The 20,529-nt window shown below is 43.0% G+C and overlaps 1 protein-coding gene across 6 annotated transcripts in view; it reads right to left on the bottom strand.

Annotated features, from left to right (window-relative positions):
• Positions 1-20,529, bottom strand: part of BTRC (beta-transducin repeat containing E3 ubiquitin protein ligase) — a 312,139-nt gene that overhangs the window by 197,836 nt on the left and 93,774 nt on the right. For 5 of the 6 annotated variants that reach the window (XM_068255591.1, XM_068255593.1, XM_068255592.1 and 2 more), the window contains one exon: positions 14,441-14,518. The exons of the other annotated variant lie outside the window; for it this stretch is intronic. In XM_068255591.1, coding sequence (XP_068111692.1) covers positions 14,441-14,518 — 78 coding nt within the window. The remainder of the gene's footprint in view (positions 1-14,440; positions 14,519-20,529) is intronic. 6 annotated transcript variants of the gene reach the window in all.

The raw sequence follows: 20,529 nt of genomic DNA, 5'->3' as shown, positions 1-20,529 counted from the left end.
GCAGGGAATCGAGCGGAAGATGAGCGGCGCGACGACGAGGGCGGATTGAATCCGACGCACGCACGGGCGAGCGGGGACGCGCGGGGATGCGGAAGAGGCGATCTAGCGGCTAATCGAGCCGCCGGATCGCCTCGTGTAGACGGGGCTTAAAAGTAAAAGACAAACATTTATATTGTGCTTTTCTCCTGGTGGACTCAAAGCGCCAGAGCTGCAGCCACTAGGATGCGCTCTATAGGCAGTAGCAGTGTTAGGGAGACTTGCCTAAGGTCTCCTACTGAATAGGTGCTGGCTTACTGAACAGGCAGAGCCGAGATTCAAACCCAGGTCTCCTGTGTCAGAGGCAGAGCCCTTAACCATTACACTATCCAGACACTATTTCTTAGATGTACTACACATACAAATCATATCATAAGTTTATTTTCACTTCAGATTCCCTTTAAGCATTTTAATCATTATTGTTTGCTCATGATGTATTAAATAAAATGGTTTATAAGGTATACTTTTTTTTCCAAATTATGGAGTGGTGCTGATCATTATGGATGGTTGTTTACTTCCTTAATTATACATGTTCCCACTTGTTTTATATCTTTAGAGTACATCAGACACAGGGGAACTACTCTCGATTTTCATTTTAAAAAAAATGCTAATTTCCAGCCGATTTAGGAGTCACCTAGAGAAAGCCAACAGATCAGCAAAACCAGAGATTATGATCTGTATACTGACTGAGTATTGTAGACCGCAAACAACATGCTTTAGTTTCAAAGTGGGAAAAGGAGAGATGCTTTGGTAGTTTTCATTGCTGTCTGTTTCCTGGTTGGGAAACTGTTCCCCTTGCAATCATCCTAGTACATTCTATTACAAAAGAAATGCTGAAATATCTATTATTGTGCTAAAATAGGAAAAGCATTGCTTTATTGTACATTCAACAGCTGAACTGACAAAAAGTTGTAAAAATGTAGATAACCACTAGAGGGAGTGCTTTCAACAGAATACATTTGCCAGCAAACCAATTCACTGAAAAAGCCTTTTCCAATAGTAAATAAGGCTGCAGTTATAAAATTATAATTGGACAAGGTAATAAACATAAGAATTAACATAATCCCACATGATCAAAACATGATAAAACAAATGCAAGTACAAATATGTGGGCAAATTAAGAAAGCTAAGGATTACAGAGTGAATCCTCCTGCTGATGATATGTATTAACAAGATCATTTTTTCCGCCTTAATAATGGTTAACGCAGAGCTTTGAATAGCAGACAACACACGCAGCTTCAGTGCCAAAGTCAAAAGGTCAGCAGTAAAGGATACTAAGGAAGAGTATCTACCAAGTCATTCTTTATTTAACAACCCATGACATTACTCCAGCCGTTCACAAGGTGGTGAAAACATGGCAGCTGCGAGCGACCGCACAAAAACACTGGCTGTTGCCTCGTCTGACAGGTTTAACTGAACAAATGCTCCAGCGCCCTCAAAATTAACTGCAAAGTTTCAATGAAGACTTGAATTACTGCATCCAATTCCATTCGGAGGTGCCCTACCCCCCTTCTTTGGCTTCATTGCTGACGAACATGTCCACAATAGAGGTGCAAGGCAGCACAATATGGCTGCCTGGAACCAGATGGTTTTCATTAGGTTTCCAGAATAAAAGGGAATGCCAACAAGGAGAAAGTTACTTTGTTGAAGTTTTTTAACCTTTCTGATGCCTTCAGTCTCCACCCCAGGGTGTCCAAGCCTCAGGAACGCTCGCCATAGGGAGAAAACACAACAGAAAACCTAACTACTCTAAGAAATATATGTCAGGGGTTGGGAAAAAAGGCTGCTTTCACAGTCTGCTCAATGCTTTTATTATACATGACCACATTGTTAGGATGGTAAGTGGACACAGAGCCCACATAAAGGTTGCCATTTATCCCGTTACAAATGAGACCCTTCTAAAAAGCTGACAGAGCCTATTAGCAAAGAGCGGAGAGTAGCAGGGAAAAAAAAAAGCATTTCCTTCCAGAAATACACTTTTTAAGGTCATGGAAATCAATCTTGCCTATCTTGAGTTGTGTTTACCTTTTATTAATTACTTTGTTTGGCTGAAGCTTTGCCTGGTTATAGGAAGGTCACTGGTTTAATAAAAAAAAACTGAGACCTGTTCAAGTCAAGCATATAGAAGGTAGAAAACTGGTTAATAAAACAATCTTCCCACCCTCGCAGACTAACCAGCCAGATTATGGAGAGTAACAAGGTTCACGTTAACCTCGCAAGCTGGAGTGTTTCTTCCTCCTTCCCTTGCTATATTATCTGGCTAAATTCTAATACCCCATTTTACAGTTTACCAGCTCTAACAATAATAACTTCTATTCAACTGAAGTTAAGGGGCACTATGGCGAAAAACTGTAAAATGTAAAATCTGTGCAAACCTAAAAAATAAGTACGTTTTTCCAGCGTAAAATGAGCCATAAATTACTTTTCTCCTATGTTGCTGTCACTTACAGTAGGTAGTAGAAATCTGACAGAAGCGACAGGTTTTGCACTAGTCCATCTCTTCATGGGGGGATTCTCGGGGATTTATTTTTTTTCAAAAGCACTTAGATTTTTGGCAGTTGGACAGAGCAACTGCGATTCGCTGTGTAGGGAGCAGGGAAACTGGACAGCATCATTGTTTAAATCCTTTTTAAGGAATAAAGAATAAAAGCCTCGCTCAGAATCCCGTATGAAGAGATGGGCTAGTCCAAAACCTGTCACTTCTGTCAGATTTCTACTACCTACTGTAAGTGACAGCAACATAGCAGAAAAGTCATTTATGGCTTATTTTACTCTGAAAAATATGTGCTTCTTATTTGTCTATGTTTGCACATATTTTAAATTTGACAATTTTTCGCCATAGTGCCTCTTTAAAAATAAATAAGCTAAACTTTGGCTTAATTGGTTGTCAGAATTCCCACCACGTGCATTAGGAGGCTGCTTAAAGGATATCAGAGGCGACAAAATAAATTTACCTCTACTTACCTGGAGCTTCTACCAGCCCCTAGAAGTAACGTGTGTAACTCGCTGCAGCTCCAGTCTTCACCCGTTTCCGCTGGCAACCTCTGAAGCAACGTCGACCTTCTGTGCATGTGCGGGCGTGCGCCATGCTTGAACACGCCCGCGTCACTGGGGGCATACTGCACCAGCCCAGTACGCTACCGGGGACGTGGGCACGTTGCCACATGCCCGCGCATGCACGGAAGGTGCCGATCCTGCAGAGTGCCCCGATATTTCAGTTGTCTGGAAGCCCTGCTGATCTTTCTGGCATCAGTAGTGTCTGAATCACCCACCTGAAACAAGCGTGTAGTTAATCCAGTCAGATTTCAGTCAGCAACAGCTGATCTGCAGGCTCCATATTCCAGCCTCCATATTACTCTCACTTAAGGAGTCCTTTAAGTCCTTTTTACGTGGAAGGAAGAAGGCAGTGAATTAATCGCTTGTCAGCAGCTCCCGTGCACCATCCGAGCACTTCCTAGCACTAAGGACAGGCAGTGGAAAGGCGACCACCACGTTGAGTCATATCTGAGCGTGGCTGCGGGCATGCTCTAACAAGATATGTTGCTTTTTTTTTTGTCACCAGGTAACCCCGCTGCGTAACAAACACTGACACGTGGGGTTACACGTGCTGCCAATTCAGCTGAATTCAATTGCAGCTGAAAGGCGCTCATGGCTGGCAGTTGCAGTGGCACAAATATGCTGCTTTATGAATCAATAATGATAATGCTGAACTGTCCAACAAGCATGCAGTTTAGTGGTCTGTCTGAAAGAAACCTACGACCCCTTCCCCATCTAAATGCGCCAGAAAGCGGAAGTGCGAAGCAACGCATTTCTGTTCCCCTGCGATTTTTGACAATAAGATTACATTCATTATAATGAATGAAAATCGCAATGTGTTTGCATATTTTTATAGACAATAGTGCATGTGTGCCAACAGTGTACAGTAGAACAGCATGTTATACAAGCTGGTTTACCCCTGGCAGCGCTGCATAGCGGCAAGCGGCCGGTGTCCCTGAATCACGCTGCAACACAAAAAGAGAAACGCACTAAGAAGCAGGACCCGGAGCCAGAGGGAGAGGGTCGCTGCGGCAGGAGCAGTTATAGTATTCAAGTGAAAGTGTACTATAGTGTAGTTTAGTGCAGTGAAGTGTACTTTAGTTAAGTGTAGTGTTAGTGTAGTTTGGTTAATTGCAGTGTAGTATAGTTTGGTGCAGTGAAGTGTTAGTGTAGTGCAGTGTAGTGCATTGCTGTGTAGCTTAGTTGATGGGGCAACAGGGATAAGTGTAGTGTAGTCTGTAGTGTAACTTGTAGGGGCAGCAGGGGTTAGCGTAGTGTGGCTGGGAAGTGTAGTGTAGATAGAGTAGCTTAAGCTGCGTACACACGCACTACTATAAGGAACGACAGGTCCGTCAGACCCTCCCGCTGGGCGGATCGTTCAGAAAGTGTTATCAGTCTGCCGACAGAGTGTACTCACGCTCTACTGTCGGTGGAATGCCCGTCCAGCAGGAAAGTCTGACGGACCCGTTGTTCCTTATAGTAGTGCGTGTGTACGCAGCTTAAGAGACAGGGATTTTTGGTTGGGATGGAGGGTGTGTGTGTAAAAGCTCCATAAGATGCACCTGCACTATAGACGCACCTAGGTTTCGTTTTTTCCCCCATGATTTTTGCCCTCTACCCCTAGGTGGGTCTTATACGCCGCATTCCCGAAAAACGTGGTACTCAGTGCAGCGCTGCAGAAGATGTCGGCACTTTATAAATAAAAAATGATAATAATCTACAAAAGGGGAAACTAGTAACACAATTCTGCTTCTCTTTAAAAAAAAAACAAAAAAAAACAGTGAAATGAGTAAATTTACACCTTCATAATATTGCTGTATATTTTGCTTATTTTTGTGATAGTAGACCATTTTATTCACTGACAACAATAGATAATGAACAAGCTAACAGAGAGAGAGAGAGAGTTAACCAAACACAAAACCCTTCATGAATGGCATGGACCATAAAAGAAAGTAAAAGATGAGGTTGTGCTTGTAGTGAAGGGAAAAGCGGCAGCAAATGGGAGCTCATTATTATTTATCAATGGTAGCAGGGGGTGTTTAAACATCCTACACCGCCACTGCCTTTTCTTAAATCATTAGAGTAATCATGAGGGGCGACATGAACAGCCACCCTATGACCCACTCATAATGGCCAATAGAATTCAGGGCTTCCAGGAAGACAGAAGAAGGTCAGACACCGAGGGAGTGACCACCACAATGGCTTTTGATAAGTCCTATTAGGAGGCAGGAAAAACAGATGGCACAGCAATAAATTTACAGACCTGCATTCATGGCTTTCCTAAACATTTACCACTTAAAGGCCTCGGGACCCCTGGAGGCTCCTAACTTTTTGATTCCTAAAAGGTCAACAAGGCTTAATGCACTGCTAGCAATACAGGATCCTCTTATGAAACTATATAAAAAAAAAAGGGTTTAATAGTAACAAGAAAAATACATATATTTTTTATTTGTATTTAAGTATTTATATAGCGCAGACATATTCCGCAGGGCTGTACAGAGTATATTGTCTTGTCAGTAACTGTCCCTCAGAAGGGCTCACAATCTAATCCCTACCATCATATGTCTATGTACCGTATGTATCATGCAGTGCATCTATCATAGTCTAGGGCCAATTTTAGGGGGAAACCAATTAACTTATCTGTATGTTTTTGGGATGTCGGAGGAAATTGGAGGGCCCGGAGGAAACCCACGCAGACACGGGGAGAACATACAAACTCCTTGCAGATGTTGACCTGGCTGGAATTCGAACTGGGGACCCAGCGCTGCAAGGCGAGAGCGCTAACCACTACACCAACAGGCTGCCTATAAGGATATATTAAGCAGCTAAGGGCTACGTATATATTTTATTATTATTATTATTATTATTATTATTATATGGGATTTTCAATGACCAACTATTGGTAGTCTACCATAATTCTGTGAATCAAAAGATTTTTTTTTATTTGTTCTCCATTAAAGGAGGAGCTGTAGTGAAATAATATAATTAATAAAAAAAGACAATATTAATTTATAAAATATTGTAAAAAAAAAAAACTTTCCTCTCCCCGATTTTCATCCTGAAATGTATCACTGGGGGTGACATCTTTAGTCCTGTGGAAAACAAGTTTGCTTTCTTAAAACAGAAAGAATTTGCGATAATTCAGGTGGGAGTGAGTCTCTAAGAAAGTAAACTTGTTTTCCATAGCATTTTAGTCAGGGGCTTTTAGGACCATTGTAGCCCCTCACACACTCCAATGAGTTCTGGTTCATCATGAGCTTGCTGGTTAGTCTGTATCTTTAGTCCTGTCAAGCGATTTTTGCGGAATGTTTGGCTTCGGTGCGTTCTGAAGCCGGAACAAAATATACCTAATCTCCCAGAATACCTTGGAAGGAGAAGAGCATAGCTAATCAGCCTAGGCTGCATTCAAGATACAGCAATATTTGATTAGGAAGTATTTCTGATGCTGAAACCAGGAAAATTACCTAAAAGGTGAATAATTTACTGCATTATATTACAAGTCATTACAGGGAAGAAAGTGTCATGTACATAAAAACCTGCTTTGCCAGCCAAAAGTACACCTGTCACTAGCTTGCACCAAGTAAGTCAACTAGTGGCCGAGCATTTAAGAACAATATAAACTATCCAGAGTGCCTTTTTAGGTTTCATCTGAGCGTGTATCCCTGCTCTCTACTTTGCAACGAACGCACGGCATGCATGCCAGTACTAAGCTTCAATATAAACTTGTGGGTGCTTAGCCTCTATTTCATACAACACAACATTGTACGCTACAGTCCATCAATAGATTGTGGCTTTACACTGCACCCCACATTGCTTGCTCACTGCAGGAGAGCACAAAAACAAAAAAAATGTATTAGCCTATTTATAACCAGCCAATGTCTGTCTATAACGAAATATATGGCTGGACTGGGTCACAGTTACATTTGAAATGTGACCAGACTGTCCAAACCTAATGCAGGAGAATATCTTGAGTGGTACAAAGCTTGTGGCTGCGGCAGAGACAGGAATATTAGGTCTGCCGAGATCTGTTCCGAGTATCAAGGGGAGGGGCACTGTGGCCAGGTGGTAAATGGTTTTGTATTTATACAGTATGGCTATTAGGGCCAGTTCTCACTTGAGTGCAACTGCCGCTCTAGGCAAGCCGCTAGCGGTTTTTTTTTTAAAAAACGCTACAACATGTTACACAAGGCGGTGTTTTCACTGCCGCGTTTGCGATCAGCGTTAACCGCAAAATGCGTTACATGCATCGGTTTGCCGGCGGTTCGTGATTAGCATGCATAGCACAGCTAGTCGCAATCGCTCCAAAACCGCTGCAGTGTCAGTGTATCAGATAGACATCAATCATTTACCACATCTATTTGGTGTATGCTCCGGCTTTAACATCACAGCATGTTGCTGTGGAAGTCTGTGCAGAGATTGGCTGGCAGAGAGGCCCCTCACTCAGCATTTTAAAATACATTTGCTATCACCTATTCAAGGCGTTTGTGACAGACTGTGTAGGACACTTACATGCAAATAGTTAAACAGTGGTAGAACTGTGACTCATTTAATTAAGCGTTAAAATATTAATATAGTGTACATTATACTTAAAAAGAACCTGAACTGAGAGGGATATGGAGGCTGCCATATTTATTTTCTTTAACGGGAAGGTCCAAGCAAAAAAAAAAAATGAGATTCACTTACCTGGGGCTTCTACCAGCCCCATGTAGCCATCCTGTGCCCTTGTAGTCACTCACTGCTGCTCCAGTCCCCCGCTGGCAGCTTTCTGACCTCGGAGGTCAGGGCCAAATTGCGTACATTTTTACACATTCCCGCTAGTGCAGGATCATTAACACATACATTTTTACGCGTTAGTGGTGAAACGCGTAAATTTTTGTTCCTGCACTAGCTGGAATGCGTGAAAATGTATGCAATGTGGCCCTGACCTCCGAGGTCAGAAAGCTGCCAGCGGGGGACTGGAGCAGCAGTGAGTGACTACAAGGGCACAGGATGGCTACATGGGGCTGGTAGAAGCCCCAGGTAAGTGAATCTCATTTTTTTTTTTTTTGCTTGAACCTTCCCTTTAAGGCCCTGAGTCCACTAACGCAGGTGTGTCCGCTTCTGTCTGCTTTTCAGCATCTGTAACATTGATGTGTTGCTGAAAAGCGGACACAACTGTGCACAAATGCTTTAGTGGGCTCAGGCCCTTTAACAATACCAGTTGCTTGGCAGTCCTACTGACCATTGTGGCATCAGTTGTGTCTGTATCACACCTGCAGCTAATCTAATCAGAAACACCTGATCTGCATGCTTGCTCAGTGTTTATGGCAATGTCAGCCTTCATATTACTCTCACTTCTGGTTCCCTTTAAGTGTGCTTGATATAACGGCCTGATCTATAATGCAATGTACTTTTATTGCAGATTTTGCTTCAATAATACAAGCTCATCTCACCCATGTTTTACTTTTTTTTTTTTTTTTTTTTCACTAAGCTTATCTCCTGTCTGTCTGAAAACCAATTTCAAGCTGTTTTTACTGTCATCAGCATGGCGATAAGTTATTTAGTATTCACTAGATAATTTACCTCATGCAATCCTTAAATTAAGGATTCTGTCCTTAAGGATTTATTTCTAAAGTTAAACTTTAAACCCTTAAATTAAAAGACTGAATCCTACACTTAAAGACAGGATGTTAAATCACAGAGAGCAATGCAAGTGAAAACAACAGTAAAGTGTGTGAGGAATTATCACCTGGTCTCAGCTGTCGTTAAGTAGAGTGTTACTAGATACTGCAATGTAAAGTGGAGGATTCTGAACGGTCTGCTTTTTTATTTTTTAGTATTTTATGCAGAAGGAGACTCTGTACAAAGAGAAATACACAGCAGGCACACAGAAAGGGGGGAAGAGAGCGAGAAATACACAGCAGGCACACACAGGAAGAGAGAGACATCAAGCATGTGTATACACAGACAGCACAACACACACATCCACTCTCCCTCCTTCCCTGGCAGCTATACACAGGATCCTCCCTCAGGTTAACTGTAATCATATTGACAGCAGGAGGGGCGGAGCTACATTCTGCCTACATGTGCTCTTCCCCTCTCTATCTACTGTATGTAAGAATAACTACAGGAGGTGATAACTTAAGGACTGGAGAGATCAGATAACACTCTCACTGTGAAAACCACTACATGTTAATAAGGCAAGCTTCTTTAGTGAATTGACACTTACAATACTGGTCGATGTTTTCACTTTTTCTTATTATGTAGCATGATCTTAGTGAACTGTGGCCATTGTTGCAGTTGAAGGCTAGTTTCACACTGGGGCAGTGCATACAAAGAGGATGGCAACACAGCGAGGAGTGAAATCTGCATTATGCGATAAACACGCAATGTGAAGAATACAGTACGGGAAACACAGGCTTCACCGCAACTGTAAACATGCACATTGCTTGGTACTGCACAGTATTTATTGTGGTATTCCAACAGATTCTACCACACTGCTAACACACTGATGTGAACGCTCCATTACTAAGTAATGTTTGCTTTGTGATTAGATTGTCCGACGCAACACAATGCGACTCTGTGAAAGTAGTCTAAAACACAGCTTTAGACACATCTATTTAAAGTAAACATAAAGTGAGGTAACTCACTTCAGGTTACATACTTACCTAAAAATAGATCTGGATACGATAGAGCCTCCCTGTTCCTCTGTGCTGCCCGTCGCTCCTGCACTGTGCACGGTTAAAGGACACCTGAACTGAAAGGGATATGGAGGCTACCATTTTTATTTCCTTAACATTACCAGATGCCTGGCTTTCCTGCTGATCTTTGGCTGCAGCAGAATCTGAATCAGAAACCTGAGACAAGCATGTGGCTAATCCAGTCAGACTTCAGCCAAACATTTAATCTGCATGCTTGTTCAGGGTCTATTGCTTAACGTGTTAGAGGCAGATGATCAGCAGGACATCCAAGAAACTGGTATTGTTTAAGGTGAAATACTGTAAATAAAGCAGCCTTCGTGTCACTCTCACTTCAGGTGAGCTTTAAAAACCACCCTGGCATTCTATTTAAATTGCCAGGGTGGCGGCGGCAGGGTTTTTTTCATGTTATTTTATTTCTTTTCATGCTGTCAACTAAAAGTTGGCAGCATGAAAGCCCACTAGAGGGCGCACAAGGTGCGCCCTTCTGATCGCTTTCGGTGATCACAAGTAACAAGAAATCCCGCAGAGAGCGGGATTTCTTGTTAGGCTTACCCCGTCGCCGTGGCGACGATCGGGCTGACGTCATGTACGTCAGCCGACGTCCTGACGTCAGACACCTCAGATCCAGCCCTTTGCGCTGCCCGAAAGTGTTTGGTCCGGGCAGCGCAGGGCTCTGGCGGGCCTCTTCCGCCGCTGCGTGCGGGCGATCGCCGCTGAGCGGCGGCGATCGAAGGCCACACGCAGCTGGCAAAGTGCTAGCTGCGTGTGGCGCAGTTTATTTGAAGTAAATCGGCCCAGCAGGGCCAGAGATATCAGACTCGGCGGCTATGAACGAGCTGAGCTCGTCCATACCGCCAGGAAGGTTAAGCTTCTTTGACCTGCGCATTGGTAGCAGTCAGGAAGCCTTCAGAAATACCCGGGTCCAGGGATGGGCTCAAATTCGAATTCGGGTGAATCCGGATAGTTGCTATCCGGATTTCAAACAGTTACCTGTGCGGGGTGGGGGTCAAGCTTACCTTTCTGATATCTTCGGTCCGTCCCTAGCCGCCTTCCACGATGCGGTCCACGCGCGTCACGTGATTACAAACACTTCCTCCTTCAACCCAGAAGGAGGAAGTGTTTGTAATCACGTGACCGCCGCATGGACCGCATCGTGGGAAGCGCCGAGGGACGGCCCAAAGAAGACGTATAGACAGATAGGTAAGCTTCCTCCACCCACGTAACTGGGTGAAATCCGGATAGCAACTATCCGGATTCACCCGAATTTGAATTCGAGCCCATCCCTGCCCAGGTCCACTTCCAAAGACAAGCACAACTGTACTGCACATGCATGTGTTTGCAGTATGGATATGCTAGTCTTCGGAGGTACTCAGGGACACCAGCATTTCTGAAGGCTTCCCATTGACTAGGAGGGCTCTATTGTATCCAGTGCCTTCCCTCTACTTAGGTAAGTATCAAACCTGGATGGATTTTCTAATTACTATACAGTATTTAAATAGAGCAGCGCACCACTGATCAGAAAACTACAATTAATGTTCATGTTAAAATACAAAGAGAGAAATTATTTGAGTTTGCCAGAAACAGAATTTAAAGCGGACCCAAAGCAAACATTTTTTTTAATTCAAAATATTTAGTCGCACCACTCTGACACATACAAAGATAAATAAACACTCCTTCAAGCCTATGAGCATTTCAGTGCATGCTTTTCACCCTTCTCTTTTCATAACTAGGGTTATACAGGTGGCAGCCATTACTTCTTAGATTAGTAGGAGGTTTTAAATCATGGGTGTGTTTGTCATCAGCTACCTTCCCTCACAGGGGCTTAGTCTATGTGAAATCTCACACAAGCTAAGATCACCATCATCAGTAGCAGCCTGTGTTCTGTTTTTTATCTCCACCAGTTTGCCGGAAAATCCCGGCAATATGAAAGGAAGGGAGGGGTTCCTCCAATAAATGTAAAATATTTTATATATTTGTCATCGTGCAGCTGAAAAAAGGCTGCTATTTATTATTATAATTTAGAAAATAGATTTTATTTCTGAAATCTTGTATTTTTAATTTGGGTCCACTTTAACTCAAAACGCACCAGAAACAAGCACTTTAAAAGTAGCTTGTTTTCAGAATGTGCAGTAATCTAAAAAGCCAATCACTTATTTTCCAAATGAATCCAATTAGTCCCGTGTGTGACCTGCTAGCCCATCTGTATGTGCAGAGCTTAATGTGAAGCGCTCTCTCCCGCTTCACTTTGAAGTATGATGCAGATAAATTTAGTTTAATTTCCAGCAGATCCGACTATCCATTTTCCAAATGAACCATCTGGATCAGCCTATTAAAATTAATTTATAACCTTACACAAGAAAAACATGTTTGTTACTCTCAAACTTGCCAAAACTTATAATTGTTTTCGAGTGTTGTGATCAAATGGGACACAGTTAAGGATATGCACATGAGAGCGCGTAGCCAGGAGTGCAAAGGCACAGATGTGCAAACTAGGCACGTGTCCTGATGCCAAAGAGACTCATCCATAATGGCAATGTGCATACTTTTCCTATCATTCCTGAAGCTAACAAAAGAATACACTATTGCGTTTCATTACATGAATGAATGAATGAATGAATGCCTCTTTGTGTACACGTAGTGGGCCTGAATTCTTAGGTCCTACAGGGCTAGAGATCATTAAAGAAGATGCATTCACTGAGCACTTCATTAGGACCTCTATACTAATACACGATAAAGCCTCACTTTGCCATCCAAAAAACATATGGTAATTCTTCATGCCATGAATTCCACTAGAGGTTGTCAGAGATATCTGAGATTCCATCACACAATTTCTATGGACTTGTCAGATGAACATTCACATTATTAAGCTCTATGTCCCACTTGCCATATCTCCCCCAGCCTGGACTGTTAAAAGGCATGTTGGGTCCATTGATTCCTGCCGTCAATACCGAATTCTGGCTCTTGCATTTGTGAGCTTCAGTAGAAATGAAGTTTTGTCAGCTACATTCTCCAGTCTTCAGATGTGCCGTTTAGTGATCCTATGCCCACTACAGCTTTAACTTTCTGTTTCTGGCTCAAAGGATTGGAACCTGCTAGAGTTCAATCACCTGTGCATGTTACCAGAGTTGACTTTCAGTCAGTTCAAATCAGTTTGGCCATACTCCTGCGGCCTCTCTCATCAGTAAAGCTTTTCTGTCAAGCAGCTGCTTGCTGGATGCTTTTTAATACATTCTGAACAAACTTTTGAAACAACTAAAAATGTGAGCCCCAGAAGATAAGCAAGAATATAAAGGTTCAGGCTAGGTTCACAGTGGGACGTTAAGGTCGTGCGTAATAAAGTCTTATAAATCTCCTTAGCACGCTTCAATGATAGGTCTGTGTGACGTTAGCGTTGCAACGTTGCGTTACAGTAAAGCACTGCTGCAGTGCGTTACCTCTAAACACACACATTAACAGATACAGGGAAGCATACTTTTCATTGCCTGTATGCTTTGCAATACCTACTGTATGTAATGTCAAAGCAGCGGTAATGTGCGTTACCACTTTTTTGTTGCATTGCATTGTAATTTTGCGCTGACCCGTTAATATTGCACCACAACGCAACGTCCCACTGTGAACTTAGCCTCATACCAGGCTACCTGGCAACAACCAAACCACAGTTAGAGCTCTTTCATACTGCAGATCGCAAATACAATGCAATTTTGACTCAGAGTACCTGATCTGCTACATGCTTGTTCAGGGTCTATGGCTGAAAGTATTAGAGACACGGTCAGGAGAACTGCCAGGTAAATGGTATTGTTTAAAAGTAAATAAATATGGCAGCCTCCATATCCCTCTCACCTCATGTTTCCTTTAAATGCATTGAAGCCACCTTGTAACAGATCACATCACAGCTAACTGGAGTGAGGTAGCATACTATATTGCAGTACAGTCCTGCTGATGTTGTACCAAGACTCAGTAGCCATGACTACCTGGCATGGATCCTTCACAGGCCAAACATGACTTCTCCCACCCTTACTGCAGAGGCCAGACCGCTTTCATATAGGGGTTGGTAGTGAGATGAATAGTCGGTTTCTCATTCCATTTCAGGGTCTTGAGTGACAACAGCCAGTTGCTGAGGTGGCACACCTACAGAGTATGCAGCCTTGTGCTGGGTACACACCATGAGATTTTCTGGCCGATTTACGGTCAGATCGATTATTTCCAACATGTCCAGTTTGCTTTCAGATCGATTTCTGAGCATTTTCCAATCGATTTCCTATTAAAAGGTAATGGAAATCGATCGGAAAGCAAATTGGACATGTTGGAAATAATTGATCTGACAGTAAATCTTATAGTGTGTACCCAGCACAAGGGACCTTTTACACTCAGTTACCGCAAGTTATAACTCACTTAACAACTGATGTGGAGCCTGGGTAAAAGTAATGGCCATGTAGGTTTCCCTATGGGTCAGTTCACATTATATGCATTTTAACTGAAAGCGTTTTCACAATGCACTGCTATTAGACAACTGATCAGTTAAAATCAGCACAGAGAGTGAGAGAGGAGAAGCAGTCCACCAGAGAGTCATTTGAAGTAACACCCAGTTACAGATCCACGAGACAAGTCTCTTCACAGCATTTTCCCAGCCTAGTCATTTGGTGAGGCAAGGTGTGCGCACCAAGAAGAGGAAATGCAATAAAACCTACTTGTCTGAGTGTATTCTTCTCTGGGATTATCTTCCTAGGGGGTTCATCCCGGTTACAGTCTTCTCTTTCTGAGGCAGTCTGTGAATGGCAAAGAAAGCACGCTATTCACTCCCATTAAACTTTGCTTTCTGATGTAAACACCATGACAGTCACAGACTTGTATTTTACAAATTAAATCAGTAATGTAAGCACATTGCATTATTTATCAGGACCTCACTTTAATGTAACATACTTATACTCCGTGCTTAACGGGTACCTGTAATGAAAAAACTGCCCCTAGCTGAAAGCATATGGCGATATTTACCTCTGAGATACAGCTCAGGGGCAGAACCAGCTTCCCCTCAGGCTCCAGCTGAAATAGCTGAGCCTAATCGGGTCCGCTCTACTGCGCAATAGAGAGGACCCAATTGGGCTTGGCCATTTCCGCCAAAACCCGAGGGGAAGCTAGTACTGCGCCTGCGCTGGATCTCTGAGGTAAATATTGCTGTCTGCTGCTGTGGAGGGAGCCAGCGCTAGACAGGTGCTGCACAGGAGGACAGGGGAAGCCTCATTAGGATCCAGAGGCTTCTCCCTCCCAAGGTAAGTACCCCCTGGGGCAGTTTTCTTTATTACAGGTTTCTTTTAAAAGTAATGCAAATTCTGGATGAAAATGTAGGCAGCTTGAAAATGGACCAATCGAATGAAGCTGAAATGGGATTTCATTGGTCCACTTCTTGGTCCCTTTCCAAGTTGCATGAAATTGCAGGGAAAATTTGCATAATGCTGAAACAACAATTAGTATCTCATTGACCATCCCTATCCAATAGAGAATCAGTGCATAAACATTAAGGCTGCATTTCCACTTGTGCGGTGCGAATCGCCACGGTAAAAATGTGCATGCGGATGCGAAATTCGCATGCGGGTCTATGCGAATTTTCATGCTAATTCGCATGAAAATTCGCATACACAAACCTCATGCGAATTTCCTATTAAATACATTGTATGCGATTCGCATAGCGGCATGCGAATTCTGATGGCTCTGCCATGCGAATTTTTTCTGCACAGAAAAACGCAAAGGAATCCTGACAAGTGGAAACAGTCCCATTCATTTGTATTGCTATGCGAATTTGCATGCGAAAAACGCATGCGAATTCGCAATAGTGGAAATGGGCCCTTAGTGTTCAAAATTGAAAGTGTTTATCTAAAAATCTTAAGATTTTTATTATTGCCAACATATTTTCTTCCTTATTATATAGAATAAAAACTGCAGTAAAAATGTGCAGCTCAGCTCACTCGCCTTCCTTTTGATGACTCGTGTTCTTTGTCAGTAGAGATGTTCACTATTAGGGATAGGCAATGAGATGCAAATAATTTTGCCTAAAATTCAAACTTCATGTAATTACAGTGGGTTGCTAAAGTATTCGGCCCCCTTGAAGTTTTCCACATTTTGTCACATTACTGCCACAAACATGCATCAATCTTATTGGAATTCCACATGAAAGACCAATACAAAGTGGTGTACACGTGAGAAGTGGAACGAAAATCATACATGATTCCAAACATTTTTTACAAATAAATAACTGCAAAGTGGGGTGTGCGTAATTATTCGGCCCCCTGAGTCAATACTTTGTAGAACCAACTTTTGCTGCAATTACAGCTGCCAGTCTTTTAGGGTATGTCTCTACCAGCTTTGCACATCTAAAGACTGAAATCCTTGACCATGCTTTGCAAAACAGCTCCAGCTCAGTCAGATTAGATGGACAGTGTTTGTGAACAGCAGTTTTCAGATCTTGCCACAGATTCTCGATTGGATTCAGCTCTGGACTTTGACTGGGCCATTCTAACATATAGATATGTTTTGTTTTAAACCATTCCATTGTTGCCCTGGCTTTATGGTTAGGGTCATTGTCCTGCTGGAAGGTGAACCTCCGCCCCAGTCTCAAGTCTTTTGCAGTCTCCAAGAGGTTTTCTTCCAAGTTTGCCCTGTATTTGGCTCCATCCATCTTCCCATCAATTCTGGCCAGCTTCCCTGTCCCTGCTGAAGAGATGCACCCCCCCAGCATGATGCTGCCACCACCATATTTTACAGTGGGCATGGTGTGTTCAGAGTGATGTGCAGTGTTAGTTTTCTGCCACACATAGCGTTTTGCATTTTGGCCAAAAAGTTCCATTTTGGTCTCATCTGACCAGAGCACCTTCTTCCACATGGTTGCTGTGTCCCCCACATGGCTTGTGGCAAACTCCAAACGGGACTTCTTATGCTTTCTGTTAACAATGCCTTTCTTCTTGCCACTCTTCCATAAAGGCCAACCTTGTACAGTGCATGACCAATAGTTGTCCTATGGACAGATTCTCCCACCTGAGCTGTAGATCTCTGCAGCTCGTCCAGAGTCACCATGGGTCTCTTGACTGCATTTCTGATCAGCGCTCTCCTTGTTCAGCCTGTGAGTTTAGGTGGATGGCCTTGTCTTGGTAGGTTTACAGTTGTGCCATACTCCTTCCATTTCTCAATGATCGCTTGAACAGTGCTCCTTGGGATGTTCAAGTCTTTGGAAATCTCTTTGTAGCCTAAGTCTGCTTTAAATTTCTCAATAACTTGATCCCTGACCTGTCTTTGACCTGTCTTGTGTGTTCTTTGAACTTCACGGTGTTGTTGCTCCCAATATTCTCTTAGACAAACTCTGAGGCCCTCACAGAGCAGCTGTATTTGTACTGACATTAGATTACACACAGGTGCACTATATTTAGTCATTAGCACTCATCAGGCAATGTCTATAGGCAACTGACTGCACTCAGATCAAAGGGGGCAGAATAATTATGCGCACACCACTTTGCAGTTATTTATTTGTAAAAAAAAATTTGGAATCATGTATGATTTTTGTTCCACTTCTCATGTGTACACCACTTTGTGTTGGTCTTTCATGTGGAATTCCAATAAAATTGATTCAGGTTTGTGGCAGCAATGTGACAAAATGTGGAAAACTTCAAGGGGGCCGAATACTTTTGCAACCCACTGTATATACGGCTTGAAATTGGACCAATCAAAATAACTTCCTGCCAATATTTACTGGCCCGATTTCAAGCTGCATATCATTTACATAAAATATGAATTTCAGGTGAAATTATTTGCATCTCATTAACCATCTCTAGTCACCATGAGTCATCAGAAGGGAGGGATTAGGAGTGATCAGGTAGGAGACCACAGCAGTCAAGTTAGACTGAGCTGCAATAAAATTGTATGCCTTAACTCAGTGTTCCCCAACCCTGGCGTACGTACAAAAAGGGCGCCTGGACAAAAAGGGCGCGGGGTGTAAACTCTAAATAATAATGAATCATTAATAGGGTTTATAAAAATAGTGTGCTATATTTTGTTTACAAATAAAGTTTAACAAAATTATAAATCATTAAATAATGTTTATAAAATCGGAAATTGTGAAAACGTTAATCTTCCCTATTTCTAAAGTTAAACTTATAATTACTTTTATTAAAAAAACAATAATAAATGTTTAATTGTTATAATTGTATATTATTGTGAATAACCTTCATTTATGGTTTGTTCTTATAATAATATCTGAAAATATTCTTTATAACGATGATATAAATATAAGTACGTTCGTAATAAGTTTTGTAAAACATTAGTAATTATTACTAAAATTTTACTAAAACTATACCTAAGCCTACTCTTACACAGAACCCTCCCTGTACCTATCCCTAACCCCTAGACCCCCCTGTTGATGCCTAAACCTAAGACCCCCCTGTTGGTGCCTAAACCTAAGACCCCCCTGTTGGTGCCTAAACCTAAGACCCCCCTGTTGGTGCCTAAACCTAAGACCCCCCTGTTGGTGCCTAAACCTAAGACCCCCCCTGTTGGTGCCTAAGTAACCCTCCCTGTACCTACCCCTAACCCCTAGACCCCCCTGTTGGTGCCTAAACCTAAGACCCCCCTGTTGGTGCCTAAACCTAAGACCCCCCTGGTGGTGCCTAAACCTAAGACCCCCCTGGTGGTGCCTAAACCTAAGACCCCCCTGTTAGTGCCTAAACCTAAGACCCCCCTGTTGGTGCCTAAACCTAAGACCCCCCTGGTGGTGCCTAAACCTAAGACCCCCTGTTAGTGCCTAAACCTAAGACCCCCCTGTTGGTGCCTAAACCTAAGACCCCCCTGTTAGTGCCTAAACCTAAGATCCCCCTGGTGGTGCCTAAACCTAAGACCCCCCTGTTAGTGCCTAAACCTAAGACCCCCCTGGTGGTGCCTAAACCTAAGACCCCCCTGGTGGTGCCTAAACCTAAGACCCCCCCTTTATTATGTGGATAATAATGTTTTACTAATTATGGATGCAAAAAATATATTCCAATTTACATTACGTACTGATCGCTTTATTTTGTGAATAATGTTTTAAAAACAGTAAGGGATAAAACTTTAAATAAAAAAATATATTCCAATTTACATTACGTACTGATCGCTTTGTTTTGTGAATAATGTTTTAAAAACAGTAAGGGATAAAACTTTAAATAATGTTTTAATTATTTAAATAAGATAAATATATTTAGTATTTTCATAAACGTTATTCGGCACGGGTGCATTTTATAAACGTAAATGAACACAAGCTCAGTTATAAATCATTAAACAGCTCCGGGCGCCGTTTGTAAACTTTATTTAGCTCCGGGCGCCGTTTGTAAACTTTATTTAGCTCCGGCGCCCTTTTTTCCTGCTCTGCGCCCATTAAACGTTATTTATTATGGGAGTGAATGGTGGCGCCGGCGCTCAGTCACCCCATTACTATATAGCATTGCGTACTCTGCCAATCAGTGTGTATAATATTGCTGGGATCAGTAGTACACTGCCGCTCACTCAGTCACCCCATTACTATATAGCATTGCTGGGATCTGTAGTACTCTGCTCACCCACCCATACCATTGTACTGCCAGTCACTGTGTATATTGCTGGGATCTGTAGTACTTCACTCACCGTCAACCACTATATAGCATTGCGTACTCTGCCAGTCAGTGTGTATATTGCTGGGATCAGTAATACTCCACTCACCGTCAACCACTATATGAGCTCACCATGAGTTCCTCAGAGACCTCCGCTGTGAGCAGCACTCCCAACAACAGCAACAGCCAACGCCCCACGCAAGCTATAACATCCACCCCAGCAGCCAGTGGTCAGCAGCAGCCCTCCCCAGAGGAGAACGTTGTGTCCATCGGTCCGGCGCCAGAGCGATTATTGAGGGCTGCCATTGAGGAGATGATGGGGCCTGATGTGGAGGAGGAGGTCGGGCTCAGGCCAGCATCCCAAGTTAATGTTGAGGACGATGAGGGGTCTGTGTCTGGGGATGTTGGGGTGGCAGAGGTGGTGGGTGGGTCAGACTCAGGAGAAGAGTTGTATGATGAGGAGGATGATCGGGACCATCTGTATGTGCCTCAGAGTCCGACCCCGGAAAACATGTTGTATCGTGTGTTTAGGTACTAAAATCTGCGTTCCCAGTACTGCCCGGGTCCACGGATTCATATAATTTTTTGGGCAGCACTATCAAACTGTGGTACTATGAGTGAGTTGCCATGGTCCTTCTGTGCTGTCACACTCACCGTCTGTCTGCAGATGGATTGTTCAACACAGCTACGCCATCTGACATGTAGTCCTTGACCATCTTCTCCAGGCGATCGGTGTTGGAGGACGTGGAACTGCCCGATTGCTGTTTTGTGGGCTGCTGCATGGGTGTCAGAAAATGTTCCCACTGCAAGGACACTGCCAATACCATTCCCTTTTGGGCACTAGCAGCAGCTTGTGTTCTTTGCTGCCCTCCTGGTCCTCCTGGGTTTGCTGACGTCAGTCTGTCGGCGTACAACTGGCTAGAGAAGGAGGAGGATGTCAATCTCCTCTCTAAAGTCTCCATCCTCAAGGGCCTGCTGGAATTGTTCCATTTTTGACCTGTCTGACACTTTCTTCAATCAGTTTTTTTAACATTGTGTTTGTATAAACTGGGTATAAACCCAGTAATTGGTGTTGTCCAGAATAATGAATAGTGAATAATGCGCGGGCCAGGTTCAATGCAGTCTAGCATGAATTGAGCCATGTGTGCCAGAGAGTCCTGCCAGACTCCTCTGTCTTC

This window comes from Hyperolius riggenbachi, chromosome 10 (assembly GCF_040937935.1).
Source record: "Hyperolius riggenbachi isolate aHypRig1 chromosome 10, aHypRig1.pri, whole genome shotgun sequence".
Taxonomy (NCBI): Eukaryota; Metazoa; Chordata; class Amphibia; order Anura; family Hyperoliidae; genus Hyperolius; species Hyperolius riggenbachi.
This window is presented reverse-complemented; position numbering and strand designations above follow the sequence as displayed.